General features: G+C 41.3%; 1 protein-coding gene across 4 annotated transcripts; it reads left to right on the top strand.

The window, feature by feature from the left end:
• Window positions 1-812: 812 nt before the first annotated feature.
• On the top strand, window positions 813-12,967 carry LOC112234705 (P2R1A-PPP2R2A-interacting phosphatase regulator 1). Of its 4 annotated transcripts, none has more exons than XM_024402963.2 (12): window positions 813-1,016; window positions 1,549-1,802; window positions 2,324-2,402; window positions 2,523-2,576; window positions 3,318-3,361; window positions 3,556-3,610; window positions 5,885-5,986; window positions 6,105-6,190; window positions 6,318-6,382; window positions 6,947-7,078; window positions 10,448-10,556; window positions 10,751-12,967. In XM_024402963.2, the coding sequence occupies exons 2-12, from the start codon at window positions 1,693-1,695 to the stop codon at window positions 10,893-10,895; spliced, it is 981 nt and encodes a 326-aa protein (XP_024258731.1). In that variant the 5' UTR covers window positions 813-1,016; window positions 1,549-1,692; the 3' UTR covers window positions 10,896-12,967. The 4 variants fall into 4 exon arrangements, with proteins under 4 accessions (XP_024258731.1, XP_024258727.1, XP_024258750.1 ...); XM_024402959.2 differs by having other exon boundaries at window positions 3,556-3,634; XM_024402982.2 differs by lacking the exon at window positions 6,947-7,078.
• Window positions 12,968-16,678: the final 3,711 nt, after the last annotated feature.

Genomic DNA, 16,678 nt, shown 5'->3' with positions numbered 1-16,678 from the left:
TGTTGTTAGACCACTGGGAATGGCTTTGATCACAGAAATAAACTCTGAAAGGTATTAGAAACTCATTCTAAATGGTTCATATTGTAATGACGTGACTAGATCATAAAGGAACAATTATCCAGAGGATTGAGTTTACGAATTAACAGTTTATTAACCCAACTTCACACAGGCTACTGTTTGGCCGTAGCCCACGCCAAATAAATGAAGGATACCCTATAAAACAACCGTGACCTTCTCTTGTGAAGGCCAGATGTAAGAGAGAACAATGGCTAAACCTGGTCTTAACTTCCAATGCTCCATCCCCCTGCCCAACCCCCCTCCACGCCACTCTGCCAACCACCAGGATGCCCGGCAGATAGCAGTTTGATTGGCATGTCAGACCCCACGAACACTGGGTACTGGTAAGTACAACACAACCAACTAATAGCCTAATTTAACACATAAAACAGTTTACAATGTGCCAATTTAGCGGGTAATATTTCAGGAATATAATTACATTTCAGTAAAAATTGAGGACCTCACAATTTATTAAACACATGGTTTGGAATGAAATACCAAATTGATTCAGCATTGACCAAACATATTTTCAACCAACTGATCTTGAAAGTGTTATTTATTGCAACACCTTCAGACCTCCTTCAGCTCTTTTACCTAGCAGCAGCATCAAGTTAACCGACATTTTGACTGTATGACGCCACCAGGAAATAGCTCACAACCGCTGCAATCATTGGCCACTTGTCTGCCTTTCAAACGGGTACACCGGCAAATTGAGGCAATTTAATTGGATCCGTCTGCTGTCGGTTACCCTGCAAGCATCAAAAGGGGCGGGAAGTTTGGTATTGGAGATTTCTCGGCGGATCCAGTAGCAGATTAATAAACACAATTGATCATTGAGTTCAGCGACCTACACGAATTCATTTTACTCAGAGTTAACGTATTGTGAAGAAGGGAAATGCTCGATATATGGCTGAGGGAAAACTGTACAAGTTATGTAGGTTGATGATCGTCTGAACATGGTAATGAAACTTTCAAGCTAGCATAGCAACTTCATCAATAACCATTTGATATAACGGCGTTAGCCAGCTGGCTTGAAATCATAATATTCGAGCTAACTCGCGTAATAGTTAGTAGCGAACTAATACTATTTTGCTATACTACAAGCTAACACGACGTTATACAAAGTACACCGTTTTGTTGGATTGGTGATTTCAATTGTCGACATGTTTTAATTTGGCTAACTGGTCTTTCTAAACAGTTGACTACGCATCACTTTCTTGCTCGAGACCAGTAACGTTAGCTCGCTTGCTAGCTAGTTTAATTAGCAAGTAGCTAGCTAGCGACTAGGCATTGTGCCTGTGTGGCTAGGCTAACTAGCACAGGCCAGGGCTTTGAGTGAGCTGTGATTTGCTAGCCTATTAGAAAAAAACTACGTCGGTTTAGACAAATAACCAATAAATAATCTCCAAGAGCGTCACTTGCTGGAACTTGGGCCAATATAAACTTGGGCCAATATAAACTAACTTTCTACATGTCGATGATGTTTTTCAGAGCCATCAATCAGCATTGGAGTAGCTAACGTTACCTACGTAGAACGTTGCTTTGCATCACCATGTAGGTTCACATGCTGGTGGCCTGGAACGTTGCAGGCGTTTCTGAAGACATCTCGAGCCAGCTAAACGAAAGGACACCAGGATGAGCAAACAAGAGAAGATGGAATTGGACCTCGTAATCCCATCAGCACTAGTTCAGAGCGACGGACACCTGAGACGATCCAACAGCGCCCCAATGATTAATGGCCTAAGGTTTTCAGAAAATGTCTTTCACCTCACTTGTATCACTTTAAATATCAATTTGATCACTGCTCCTCACAGTATTTCTGACTTGAGATGTTGATCTAGTCAAACTGCATGGCTGTGAAATGTAAAGTGTATATATATATTTTTTGAAGTGCCTTCATTTCGCTGGACCTCTGCAGTAGCTAATGGGGGGGGTCTGTAATAATTACACACACCTTCTCTGATGTCAGGAGTGTGGACAATTAAGTAATGCCACAGCAGACCAGTGATGTTAACAAGGCCACCAGTTTCTCAAGATCAGACTGTTGGTAGGATAATGCTGGCATTCAGAGCATAGTAGTAGATTAATGTGTTCCAAATGTCCTTTTTCCAATACTGTGCACTAGTTTTGACTAGAGCCCTATCGCACACTATTGCCTACATAGTGGGCTATTTTGGGACCTGGTGAAAATAAGTGTACTATATTGGGAATAGGTTGCCATTTGAGACTCCAAAGTGGTGGTGTTAATCTTTTTGTCCATTTTTAGTGACAATTCCCAGGTTTTCCACAGAGAGATTCTACGCAGCAGGCGAAACAGCACCACTGTTGTCAACCGCCCTAATATGGTATGGAAATTGGAGTATAATCAAAATAGTATGCATACTGCTCTTATTAAGAAATATCTTATAGACAGACTGGGGGATTCATTTAATTCATCTTGCTCACCTTCACACACACACATGCAGGTCCCTTCATCGCCCATTCGTGTCCCCAGCACAAGGCTTCATCAGATCAAGCGGGTAAGTACCACTGCAGTGCACACACTTGTCATGGAACCAAGCGATGATTTTAGCTGCTTTGCATTTCAGGCCTTCATCCATAGGGTGTGTCAGTGACTGACAGACGTGCCATAGACTGCCTCTCAAATGGCACCCTATTTCCGATATAGTACACAGAGCTCACGGTTTCCCAGAGCAGACCAATTGGTAGTACTCACCAACAACGTTCACTCTTGACTGTCAGCCTGTTTGATCCATAGGTGAGATACTGTAATATCACTCACCAACTGAATGTCTATGCTTCTTGTAGATTGTAGCTTCCATAAATGTAATTGTCTGCGTCACTTCCAATACCCCATTATATTTGAAAAAAAAGATATATACATGTAATGAACATGCATATCTATCTCTCTTTAAAAATATTAATTTTCCTTTATTACCCTCCAACCCTATCACCCCTCCCCAATTGGAGTAAACTAGTGAACAACAACGCTTAGGCCTTTATTTCCAGCTTATTCATACTATATACATTTTATGGACAGTTTGTTTTACAATAGTTCTATTTTATTTGTTTTTATTCCTGTCGACCCTCAACTTCACCCATCTCTTTCTGATGTCCACCCGGTTTGATTTCTATTTGCCATATCTTTCAAACGGCTCTTTCACAAAAGTTCTTAACATGTGTTTTACCGCCTCTGTATGTTTTACATTAGTTATCTTGTTATTAGTTATTGTCTATGCTACTTGTTTTTGGTACTACAGGAGGAAGGTGTGGATGTGATGAACAGAGAGACAGCCCATGAACGGTAAGAGACGTGTATGGATTGGGACAAGTTGGTGCATGATGAAATTCAGTTTATTGGCCTTTGAAAGCATTTTATTTATTAACCGCTCACTCGTCTTGTGATGGTATACTATGTCAATAACCGCGGTTGAGTGTCATTGGATCAACCCTTTTATGAAAAAAGCATATTCATAGATGTCTGTGTTATCATCACAGGGAGGTTCAAGCAGCCATGCAGATGAGTCAGTCCTGGGAGGAGAGTCTGAGTCTGGTGAGAAATGATGATGCTCCCATGGTAACAATAAATCTGATGCTATTTGGTGTAGAGTTTTTCAGTTTGTGTATTTGGTTTGGTGGCCTGCCTCCACATTGCATTTTGTGTCCTTCGGCCAGTGAAAGCCTGTCTCTTTTGTAGGGAGTCTCTCAAGAACAGAATCAGGGGGACAGCTGTGGTGAGGGGACAGTTTGTGTCGGTTACATTGTGCAATATTTATGCTCCAAATGCAGACTCCCCTGAGTTCTTTCATGCAATAGTATAAACACTACTGGGATGTGGTAACGCCCCTATAATACCTGGCTGTGACTTTAATCAGATTTCAGACAGATGTTGACAGATCCAGCCCTTTGCCCCAAATCTGTGCCAATGAATTAAGGCTGAATGATATGTGAATACTTTTTCATTTATTATTAATATTTTTGGCCCATGGCACTTATACCAGAATTGGTGATTATTTATTTTTTAACCTGGTGAACGATATTAAGACATTGGAACTAAGCTTTTCTCACTCTAGAGATAGGGCCACACTAAGTAAGATTATTAATCGAGGCAAGTACAGTATGAGCTGAATAAGTTTTACCACAAAATAAGATGCTCCATTGCAATTGAATCTGGAGAAAATCTGAGCCGCTGCATATACACTGAGTGTTCAAAACATTAGGAACACCGTTGCCCCCTTTTGCCCTCAGAACAGCCTCAATTCGTTGGGGCATGGACTCTAAAAGCCGTTGAAAGTTTTCCACAGGGATGCTGGCCAATGTTGACTCCAATGCTTCCCACAGTTGTCAAGTTAGCTGGATGTCCTTTGGGTGGTGGACCATTCTTGTTACACACGGGACACTGATGAGTGTGAAAAACCCAGCAGTGTTGCACTTCAAAGGCACTTAAAATATTTTTATCTTGCCCTTTCACACTTTGAATAGCACACATACACAATCCATGTCTTAATTGTCTCAAAGGCTGAAAAATTCTCCTTTAACCTGTCTCTTCCATCTACATTGATTGAAGTGGATTTAACAGGTGACATCAATAAAGGATCATAGCTTTCACCTTAGACGACCTTATACCAGGGGTTTTCAAACTGCAGTCCGTGGCCCCAAAGTACTGCAGGGGGTCAGTTTTATAATTGTTTTTATTTTTAATGTTTTGGGTGATTTTTATGGTAAGTATTTTATATTGCTAGCTGCAACAGACTTCCATTGTGGATACCGTTTTTATGTTTCTGCATCCCAGATGAAGGAAGTTGGAGGTAGTTTCACAAGCCAATGCTAACTAGTATTAGTGCAATGACTTGACGTTTACAGGAACAGTTAGCATAAATGGCTTCTTTGAAAAAATCTCAAACTATCCCTTTAATATGGAGGAAATTAGTATTTATATTTTTGTTTAAAAAAAAAGTCACTTCCCCACAGTTCAATGGCAAGAGGAAGTCAAAACAATGAAACTGTCCACCAAATCTTTTTTTAAATGTTGATTACGTAGATAGAAAGAAATCTTAACATGATGGGGGGTCGCCGGTTTGCCTGTGCGGGCGTCCCTGGGCAAGGAACGTTTGAAAACCCCTGCCCTAACCCCTACGTTTACAGGAGCACAGAAGAATCCAACAATTTCCTTGTCTCGGGAGGCTCTGATAAATGTATTTATATTGTACAAAAATCTAAACGCAACCACGCTAACAGATACCCATAGACTTCGAGTCATTGCACTAACAGTAGTTAGCATTGGCTAGTGAAACTACCTCTTAACTTCTTTCATATGGGACACAGACATAAAAAATATATCTTGAGTTAATCTGGCTCTTGGTAAGTAGATAAAGGGTCTCATTGCCATACTCCTGAAGTATCCCTTAAGGGCACTGACTCTGACTGGGTATGGGGTCCATTCCTACAGTAGTCAGCAGGTGGGGCTACTAACTAGTTATCCATGTTCTTAGATACGCAATGATCCGAGAATATAATTAATGATATAGAAATATTGGGGTAACTATAATCAAAAATATGCCACATTATGAACTGATGAATGAAATTGGTCGTTGGCCTGCCTACCTCTTGATGGGGTGGGTGGGAATAGAGAAGAAAGTATGGTTTATGCTTGTCTCGCCTGAATAAATAAATTATATATTAAAATAACGGTTATTCAGTAGTATATTATTAACTACCTCATTGGTATGATTTGTATGCTCACCACCACCACTTTACAATTGAATGAATGGTGGTACAATAGTTAGATTAATGCTGATTACAGTTTTGCTTGTGCTAATCCCCATAGAGTGACAATGACTTTGAGAAATCTGCTTCGTCGTCCCCAAAGCGCATCGACTTTGTGCCTGTGTCCCCAGCACCATCCCCTACAAGAGGGATAGGGAAGAAGGTATGTGCATTGTGCAGCCACTGCAATTTGTATGGATGCCTGGCAGTTAGGACCACAAATGTTTCTCTGGCAGAGAGTCCTGGCTCATAATTATATATTTCCTTCCTCCAATGAGCAGCAGTGCTTCTCCCCTTCATTGCAAATTCTGGTGAGCAGCAATGGCCTATCCCCCAGCCCTATACCTAGCCCAACGCGACGCTTCAGGTGAGTGCTCTAAGGGAAGCTCTGATCACTGACAACTCCCATTCATAGTTCTACAACTGATGATCAGAATGCTTATTTAGTAACTGCTATAAATGTTGCTTTGTTGTCGGTTTTGTCTTTTCTCTAGCCGGCGGAGCCAAAGCCCCATTAACTGCATCAGGCCCAGCATCCTGGGGCCCATCAAACGTAAAGGTGGGTCTGTATTTTTTTTATAGATATACACTGCCGTTCAAAAGTTTGGAGTCACTTAGAAATGACCTTGTTTTTGAAAGAAAAGCTTCTTTTTTTTGTCCATTAAAATAACATCAAATTGATCAGAAATACAGTGTAGACATTGTTCATGTTGTGAATTACTATTGTAGCTAGAAATGGCTGATTTTATGGAATATCTACATAGGTGTACAGAGGACCATTATCAGCAACCATCACTCCTGTGTTCCAATGGCACGTTGTTAGCTAATCCAAGTTTATCATTTTAAAAGGCTAATTGATCATAAGAACACTTTTGCAATTATGATAGCACAGTTGAAAACTGTTGTTCTGATTAAAGAAGCAATAAAACTGGCCTTCAGACTAGTTGAGTATCTGGAGCATTAGCATTTGTGGGTTTGATTACAGGCTCAAAATGGCCAGAAACAAAGCCCTTTCTTCTGAAACTCGTCAGTCTCTTGTTCTGAGAAATGATGGCTATACCATGTGAGAAATTGCAAAGAAACTGAAGATCTCGTTCAACACTGTGTACTACTCCCTTCACAGAACAGCGCAAACTGGCGCTAACCAGAATAGAAACGGTGGGAGGCACCGGTGCACAACTGAGCAAGAGGACAAGTACATGCCAACCCAGGACCTCCGTATCCGGCTTGTTCACCTGTGGGATCACCAAATTGGGTGGGCCCATGCCCTCCCAGGCCCACCCGGTTTAAATTGACCAATTTTCCTTATATGAACTGTAACGCTGTAAAATCGTTAATTGTTTCAGCCAGTCAGAATTAGTTTTTCCCCACAAGGGCTTTATTACAGACATAAATACTCCTCAGTTTCATCAGCTGTCCGGGTAGCTGGTTTTAGACGATACCGCAGGTGAACAAGCTGGATGTGGAGGTACTGGGTTTGCATGGTTACACATGGTCTGCAGTTGAGGCCGGCTGAACCTACTGCCAAGTTCTCTAAAATGACGGAGGTGGCTTACAGTAGATAATGTAACATTATTAAATGCTCTGGCAACAGCTCTGGTGGACAGTCCTGCAGTCAGCATGCCAATTGCATGCACCCTCAACTTGAGACATCTGTGTTGTGACAACTTAACATTTTAGTGGCCTTTTATTGTCCCAAGCACAAGGTGCACCTGTGTAATGATCGTGCCATTTAATCAGCTTGATATGCCACACCTTTCAGGTGTAGGGATTAATTTGGCAAAGGAGAAATGCTCGCCAACAGGCATGTAAACAATTTTGTGCACAAAATTAGTGAAAAATAACTTGTGCGTATGGAACATTTCTGGGATCTTTATATTTCAGCTCATGAAACCAACACTTTACATGTTGCATACATGTTTTGTTTTTTTGTGTGTATACGAGTGTACAAACAAACAAACTGGCGATTGTTGGGACACTAAAAGCTCATCTGAGGGGTAGAATTATTTTTGTAATACTTAATTATTTTTTTTATTGGAAGGACGAAAGATTTTACGACATTGGAACTGAGCTTTGCTCACTCTAGAGATAGAACCACACTAAGTAAGATTATTTGAGGCAAGTATTAGCTGAATACGTTACAACAACAGAATATTCTCTATTTTGCCTCCCGAATGGCGCAGTAGTAAGGCACTGTGGCCGCTGTGCCACTAGAGATCCTGGTTCGTCACCCTCTGAATGGCACACATACACAGTCCATGTCTCAATTATCTTGATGCTTAACAATCCTTCTTTAACCTGTCTCCTCACCTTCATCTACACTGATTTGAAGTGGATTTAACAGTTGACCCCTAAGGGATCATGGCTTACACCTGGATTTACCTGGTCAGTCAGTCATGGAAAGAGCAGGTGTTCATAATGTTTTGTACAGTACAAGTCAAGTTTGGACACCTGCTCATTCAAGGGTTTTTCTTAATTTTTTCTACTTTCTACATTGTAGAATAATAGTGAAGACATCAAAAGTATGAAATAACACATGGAATCATGTGGTAACCCAAAGTGTTAAAACAAATACAAAATATATTTTGATTTTAGATTCTTCAAAGTAGCCACCCTTTGCCTTGACAGCTTTACACTGTCTTGGCATTCTCTCAACCAGCTTCACCTGGGATGCTTTTCCAACAGTCTTGAAGGAGTTCCCACACATGCTGAGCACTTGTTGGCTGCTTTTCCTTCACTCTGTGGTCCAGAGTAGTTGTCTTAAGTCTCCTTTTATGTAGTGTTGTCTCTCTTGTGTGTGTTGTCCTGTATTGTATTTATTTTTAATCCCAGGCCCCCGTCCCCGTAGGAGGGCTTTCGCCTTTTGGTAGGACGTCATTGTAAATAAGAATTTGTTCTTAAATGACTTGCCTAGTTCAATAAAAAATTGGGTTGAGGTCAGGTGATTGTGGAGGCCAGGTCATCTGACGAAGCACTCTATCACTCCTTTGTAAAATAGCCCTTACACCGCCTGGAGGTGTGCTGGGTCATTTTCCTTAAAAACAAATGATTGTCCCACTAAGCGCAAACCAGATCAGATGGTATATCTCTGCAGAATGCTGTTGGTAGCCATGCTGGTTAAGTGTGCCTTGAATTCTAAGTAAATCACTGACATTGTAACCAGCAAAGCACCATAACACCACCTCCTCCATGCTTGGCGGTTGGAACCAAAAATCTCAAATTTGGACTCCAGACCAAAGGACAGATTTCCACCAGTCTAATGCCCAATGCTTGTGTTTCTTGGCCCAAGCAATTCTCTTCTTATTGGTGTCCTTTAGTAGTGGTTTCTTTTGAAGCAATTCAACCATGAAGACATCTGAACAGTTTATGTAGAGATGTCTGTTACTTGAACTCTGAAGCATTTATTTGGGCTGCAATTTCTGAGGCTGGTAACTCTAATGAACGTATCCTCAGCAGCAGATGTAACTCTGGGTCTTCCTTTACTGTGGTGGTCCTTTATGAGAGCCAGTTTCATCAAAGGGTTTGATTTGTTTTTGAGACTGCACTTGGAAGATACTTTCAAAGTTCTTGAAATGTTCCGGATTGACTGACCTTAATGTAATGGACTGTCATTTTTCTTTGCTTATTTGACCAGTTCTTGCCATAATATGGACTTATACCTATTTGGTAACAAACATCTTCTGTATACCACCCCTACCTTGTCACAACACAACTGATTGGCTCAAATGCATTACGAAGGAAAAATTCCACAAATTAAATTAAGGCACACCTGTTAATTGAAATGCATTCCAGGTGACTACCTCATGAAGCTGGTTGAGAGAATGCCAAGAGTGTGCAAATCTTTCAAGGCAAAGGGTGGCTACTTGAATGAGTAGGTGTCCAAGCGTTTGACTAGTATGAGCATAAATATAAACACAACATGTAAATTGTTGGTTTCATGAGCTGAAATAAATGTTCCATGTGCACAAACAGCTTATTTCTCATAAATGTGTTTACATCCCTGTTAATTACCATTTCTCCTTTGCCAAGACCTCACTGGTATGGCTCTCAAGAAGCTGATTAAACAGCATGATCATTACACATTTGCATCTTGTGCTGGGGACTATAAAATACCACTTTAAAATGTGCAGTTTTGTCACAACAATTCCACAGATGTCTGAAGTTTTGAGGGCGCATGCAATTGGCATCCTGACTGCAGGTATGTCCACTTGAACTGTTGCCAGATTATTGAATCCCTCATTCAATAAAGATTCTGAAGAGTATTTCTGGCTCCAATAAAGCCCTTTTGTGGGGAAATACTCATTCTGATTGGCTGGGCCTGGCTGCCAAGTGGGTGGCCTATGCCCTGCAAGGTCCACCTACGGCTGCACCCCTGCCCCATCAGGTGAAATCCATAAATTAGGGACTAATTTATTTCAATTGACTGATTTCCTTAAGAACTGTAATTCAGTGAAGTCTTTGAAGTTGTGTTTTGTGTTTTTGTACACACACTATACTAGAGCTGTTTCACTTGCCCCTTTGAACTTCTGTTTTGGAGGTTTAGGTGAAAGGGAATTTTGTGTTTTATGTCCTATGGATATGTTGGTTCTCTTTTGATGAATGTCTGTGCCCCCCCCTTCTCTAGGGGAGATGATGGAGATGGAGAGCCAGCCAAAGAGGCTCTTTCATGGGACCACCACCATGTTGTCCTCTGATTTGCCTACTCCCCAACAACTGACAGACTTCAACTCCTGGTGAATGTTCCTCAAACTTCATAAAAGCCACTGCATGTTTAGGCCATTTAGTTAAATTTAAACACTTTCAGTTCCCTCCCTGCCATTAGGCTAAACCCTGCACCTTCATATGATGAGCAGAATCACAATGCGACCCACTGTCATTGAATATCTTAACAGTTTGTGTGCTGAAATGCATCTTCTTCACTTGCCAGTCTCTGTCCACCAGACGTGCTAGACGGCAGCCTCAGCAGCGTGGGTTCTTCCACTGGCTCGCCAGCCAAGATGGAGGGAGTCTCAGAGTGTCCTTCCTCCAGCAACTCTCCCTTCACCCCCCTCCACGACCACTCCCCAAAATAAACAAGGGAACATGAGTCTCTAAACAAGGGTGAAGATGAGGCACAAAAGCCACCTTGGCTGTATGAGTTTCCTTTAGACTCACCCTTTTCACTTTTCTTTAGTTAATGTGGGATTCCCTTCCCCTGCTGGTTGCTTTCGCAAGGCTGTTTGCTAGGGGAGGAGAGGTGTGTGTGTGTGTGTGTGTGTGTGTGTGTGTGTGTGTGTTTGCGTTGAAAGGAAACCAAAGCCTTGGATGTGTGCTGTGTGGATGCACCATGCTGTAGTAGGCCCTAGTAGGAGTAGGGGTTGATTGTGGATGCTATGTATACCAGCTGCTAGATATAGATCCTTTACATGGTGCTGCTTAGCACCACAGTGGTCAGAACCACCATGTCGTTTACCCTGCATCACATGACCATGTCAGCCGCAGTATTGGATGGAAAATTACTGCCTGGATATGGAGAAAGACCCCCACTAAGTTTGTTTTCTGAAAAAAATCTCCAGGCCTTTTGTATGTGCACGAAATTGTCTGCAGACATTGTATGAATGAAAGGATTAAACTCGTTTTTCCTGCTTTACATAATTTTGTAAGTATGTACATAATTGTCAATTTATTATTATTATTATTATTATTATAGGTTTGTGATTGGCCCTGTGCCCGTATTAACCGCACAGCTTCAACAGTGAACGGACAATTCCCTCTAAACAGCGGATTAGAAATTCTGTTTCCTTACTCTTCCAGGGGTGTGAATATGTTCGTTCTCTACTCGTCCTTGTACTGTAAGAGAAGAAAATGGTTATCCTCAGTAGTACTTAGATGTAGGGGATCAAGGAACTGTCATTCTGGTTGATGCTCTACCTTTTGTTAGCCCTTAATCTAGTCCTTCACTGGCATGCTGCAACTATAGTTGCCAGTGAGTTGGGTAGTGTCACGTCCACCCATCATCCCTGCAGATTGTACTAGGGGAACAGCACGAGAGGGGGCTGTCAGGATTCGAACACGGGAGACTCCGATCTCTGAATCCTGTGTCTTTGCCTAGACATTGCCATAGACGTGCAGCCAAGTTTTCACTTCAGAACCTTTTTTATGAAATAACTTGTTTTCTTGTTTGTTGGAGCCATTTTTTTTGCCTACATAATTGCATCGGTTGATACTAAATATTAGAGTAGTGCACCCTGTTCTCCTTTTTACCCTGAAATTAAATCAATTAGAATGGTTTAGGACAAACACTGTAGTGCATGGAACAAAATCATGCCATTATATAAAAAAAGGGACATATGTTGTGTCCATATACTGTGGTCAACATTTGGCATAGCTTTTAGTGCAAGATGTTTCACTGGATGTGTTGTTTATGAATAAAATGCGCAATGAACATTCGTAAGCAATACCAAAGATTGACCAGGGCAAATTGTAAAGGCAGACTTAGTTTTTCTCTGAAAATCCAGTTGTACACTGATTCACAAATGTGATTTTAGACCATTGTAAAACATTTGGGGGCTAGTCATTTCAGTTAATCCTGTTCGAATAGTCTCTTAAATTGATTTCTTAGTTATTTTTCCTGTTTTATTTCAAGGTGTGCCATCTTACGAAGGGAGTGTGAAACTCCACTTTGTCATATATAAGTAAGCAAGAGTGATTGTAAATCCTTTTTATGGAAGTAAGTCTATTTTTTTTCTGAAATTATTAAGTTTTGAATACAAAAATGGCAAGCCAGTCATTCAGGTCTGCTTGCCCTGCTGTCAATATGATTGGTGTGATTTATTTTGGTCCATGATGTTTTATTTTGTCCTGTTCATTTTTCAATGTCTGCAATATGTCTAAGGCATGAGATGGGCAGAGTAAATCAAAGTGTTTATGTTCGTGATGGGGGGGTGGTAGACTAGTTAGACCAACCCTTTGCTTGTGTCCCTTGCTGGACTGAAACACTTCCCCTGTGATCCTTTCATATCAAAGACATCTAAACAGGAAAGGGTAAATTAGACAAACGTATATTTCCATTCAATGACTGGTGTTCTGCTTTGTTGTTGATAGACTTAAATGTTTTATATCTATATATATTTCCCCCTCTTAATAAACCATTGGATTGACAATTGGTCGGAAGAGTGGAGTTGTTTCTGCCCATTTAGTCATAATGCATTTGATGGCCTTGTAGCAAGTCCCAACTCAACTGGCAACCCAGTACAATCGGAAAGTATTCAGACCCCTTCACTTTTTCCACGTTTTGTTACCTTACAGCCTTATTCTAAAATGTATAAGTTGTATTAAAGTATTCAGACCCTTTGCTATGAGACTCTAAATTGAGCTCCGCTGCATCCTGTTTCCATTGAACATTCTTGATTTTTCTACAACTTTGTTGTACATGATTTGGAAGGGCGCACACACCTGTCTATATAAGGTCCCACACCCTCTAGCTGCCCTGAATGACTCTATTTGCAGTAATCATGTGTCTATAAACCAGATTTATACTGTTAGCACTGAGGTGGTGTGCCCTAGTAGGAAGTCCACTGTGTGCAGCTCACCCTGCACTAACATACATAACATTAGCATATCTACTTCTGCTAAGCTTCCCACTAAAGCAATGAAGCATCCTCGAAGAAAAGTGTTAAAAACAGCCCATGTTAACAGGCAGCTTAAGAAACAAGGTTCATAAAGTCAATAATTTGCTAGTAACAGATGACATTCATATTCTGACTATCTGACAATTTATGAGGAAAATAAACAATTGAATACCTTTTAAGACTGTAATGTAACAAAATGTGGAAAAAGTGAAGGGGTCTGAATACTTTCTCAATATACTGAACATTGTCTTGGGCTAGAGGAAAATGCTGAGTAGGTGAACTGATCACTATTTAGAATAGTATAAAGGAAATGGCCTTACTACTGAGATTGTGCTGATTTGATGGAACAACATTGACATTGTACAGCAAGTAAACCATTGTCTTTCATGGGAAGAGGACATTTTCTTTTGGTCAGATGTCAAACCTTTTTGTATTATTGTAAACTCAAAAAAAGAAACGTCCCTTTTTCAGGACCCTGTCTTTCAAAGATAATTTGTAAAAATCCAAATAACTTCACAGATCTTCATTGTAAAGGGTTTAAGCACTGTTTCCCGTGCTTGTTCAATGAACCAATGATGGAACCTATGGAATGGTCATTAAGACACGAACAGCTTACAGACGGTAGGCAACTAAGGTCACAGTTATGAAAACTTAGGACACTAAAGAGGCCTTTCTACTGACTCTGAAAAACACCAAAAGAAAGATGCCCAGGGTCCCCGCTGATCTGCGTGAACGTGCCTTAGGCATGCTGCAAGGAGGCATGAGGACTGCAGATGTGGCCAGGGCAATAAATTGCAATGTCCGTACTGTGAGACGCCTAAGACAGCGCTACAGGGTGACAAGACGGACAGCTGATCGTCCTCACAGTGGCAGACCACGTGTAACAACACCTGCACAGGATCGGTACATCCGAACATCACACCTGCGGGACAGGTACCGGATGGCAACAACAACTGCCCAAGTTACACCAGGAATGCACAATCCCTCCATCAGTGCTCAAGACTCCGCAATAGGCTGAGAGAGGCCGCAATAGGCTGAGGGCTTGTAGGCCTGTTGTAAGGCAGGTCCTCACCAGACATTACCGGCAACAACGTCGCCTGTGGGAACAAATCCACCGTCGCTGGACCAGACAGGACTGGCAAAAAGTGCTCTTCACTGACGAGTTGCGGTTTTGTCTCACCAGGAGTGATGGTCAGACTCCGTCTATCGTCGAAGGAATGAGCGTTACACCGAGGCCTGTACTCTGGAGCGGGATTGATTTGGAGGTGGAGGGTCCGTTATAGTCTGGGGTGGTGTGTCATAGCCTCATCGGACTGAGCTTGTTGTCAATGCAGGCAATCTTACAGGGAAGACATCCTCCTCCCTCATGTGGTACCCTTCCTGCAGGCTCATCCTGTCATGACAATGTCACCAGCCATACTGCTCATTCTGTATGTGATTTTTTTGCAAAACAGGAATGTCAGTGTTCTGCCATGACCAGCGAAGTAAAGAGAAACAACAGTCCATCATTATTTTAAGACATGAAGGTCAGTCAATCTGGAACATTTCAAGAACTTTGAAAGTTTCTTCAAGTGCAGTCGCAAAAACCATCAAGCTCTCATGAGGACCACCACAGGAAAGGAACACCCAGAGTTACCTCTGCTGCAGAGGATAAGTTCATTAGAGTTACCATCCTCAGAAATGGCAGCCCAAATAAATGCTTCACAGAGTTCAAGTATTTGTATTTTGTATTTATTATGGACCCCATTACTCTTCCTGGGGTCCAGCAAAATTAAGGCAGTTTATACAATTTTAAAACATTACAATGTGTGCCCTCAGGTCTACTCTCCCACTACCACATATCTACAGTACTAAATCCATGTGTATGTATAGTGTGTGTGTGTGTGTGTGTGTGTATGCATGTGTCTGTGCCAATGTTTGTGTTGCTTCACAGCCACCGCTGTTCCATAAGGTGTTTTTTTAATCTGTTTTTTAAATCTAATTTCACTGCTTGCGTCAGTTACTTGATGTGGAATAGAGTTCCATGTAGTCATGGCTCTATGCCTCCCATATTCTGTTCTGGACTTGGGGACTGTGAAGAGACCTCTTGTGGCATGTCTTGTGGGGTATGCATGGGTGTCCGAGCTGTGTGCTAGTCGTTTAGATAGACAGCTCGGTGCATTCAACATGCCAATACCTCTCATAAATACAAGTAGTGATGAAGTCAGTCTCTCCTCCACTTTCAGCCAGGAGAGATTGACATGTACAGTTGAAGTTGGAAGTTTACATACACCTTAGCCAAATCACAATTTCTGACATTTAATCTGAGTAAAAATGCCCTGTTTTAGGTCAGTTAGGATCACCACTTTATTTTGAGAATGTGTAATGTTAGAATAATAGTAGAGAGAATGATTTATTTCAGCTTTTTATTTCTTTAATCACATTCCCAGTGGGTCAGAAGTTTACATACACTCAACCAGCTAACCCACAATAAGTTGGGTAAATTTTGGCCCATTCCTCCTGACAGAGCTTGTGTAACTGAGTCAGGTTTGTAGGCATCCTTGCTCGCACACGCTTTTTCAGTTCTACCCACACATTTTCTATAGGATTGAGGTCAGGGCTTTGTGATGGCCACTCCAATACCTTGACTTTGTTGTCCTTAAGTCTATCTTTAATTCTGTGATTAACACTTGTATCTTTTATCAATGTTTATTATGAGTATTTCTGCAAAATCACCGGATGTTTTGGAATCAAAACATTACTGCACGTAACGCGCCAATGTAAACTGAGATTTCTGGATAGAAATGTGCACATTATTGAACAAAACATACATGTATTGTGTAACATGATGTCCTATGAGTGTCATCTGATGAAGATCATTAAAGGTTAGTGATTAATTTTATCTATATTTCTGCTTTTTGTGACTCCAATCTTTGGCTGGAAAATGGCTGTGACTTGACTCTGACCTAACATAATCATATGTTGTGCTTTAGCTGTAAAGCATTTTTGAAATCAGACACAATGGGCAGATTAACAAGATGTTTATCTTTCATTTGCTGTATTGGATTTGTTAATGTGTGAAAGTTACATTTTTCTGAAAAATATTTTTTAATTTTGCGCACTGCCTTTTCAGCAGAATGTTGTCGTGGGGTTCCACTAGTCCTGGATGGCATGAAGCTTGGCCCCAATGATGTACTGGACAGTTCGCACTACCATCTGTAGTGCCTTGCGGTCAGAGGCCGAACAGTTGCCATACCAGGCAGTGA

The sequence above is a fragment of the Oncorhynchus tshawytscha genome, linkage group LG03 (assembly GCF_018296145.1).
Source record: "Oncorhynchus tshawytscha isolate Ot180627B linkage group LG03, Otsh_v2.0, whole genome shotgun sequence".
NCBI lineage: Eukaryota > Metazoa > Chordata > Actinopteri > Salmoniformes > Salmonidae > Oncorhynchus > Oncorhynchus tshawytscha.
The sequence above is the reverse complement of the archived record's forward strand: the minus strand, read 5'-3'. Positions and strand labels throughout refer to the sequence as shown.

Coding starts and splice junctions, on each gene's coding strand:
- LOC112234705 (XM_024402959.2), top strand. CDS start 1,693: ATGAGCAAACAAGAGAAGATGGAATTGGACCTCGTAATCCCATCAGCA. Junction 1,803..2,323: donor CCAATGATTAATGGCCTAAG/GTTTTCAGAAAA, acceptor GTCCATTTTTAG/TGACAATTCCCAGGTTTTCC. Junction 3,635..5,884: donor GAAATGATGATGCTCCCATG/GTAACAATAAAT, acceptor TAATCCCCATAG/AGTGACAATGACTTTGAGAA.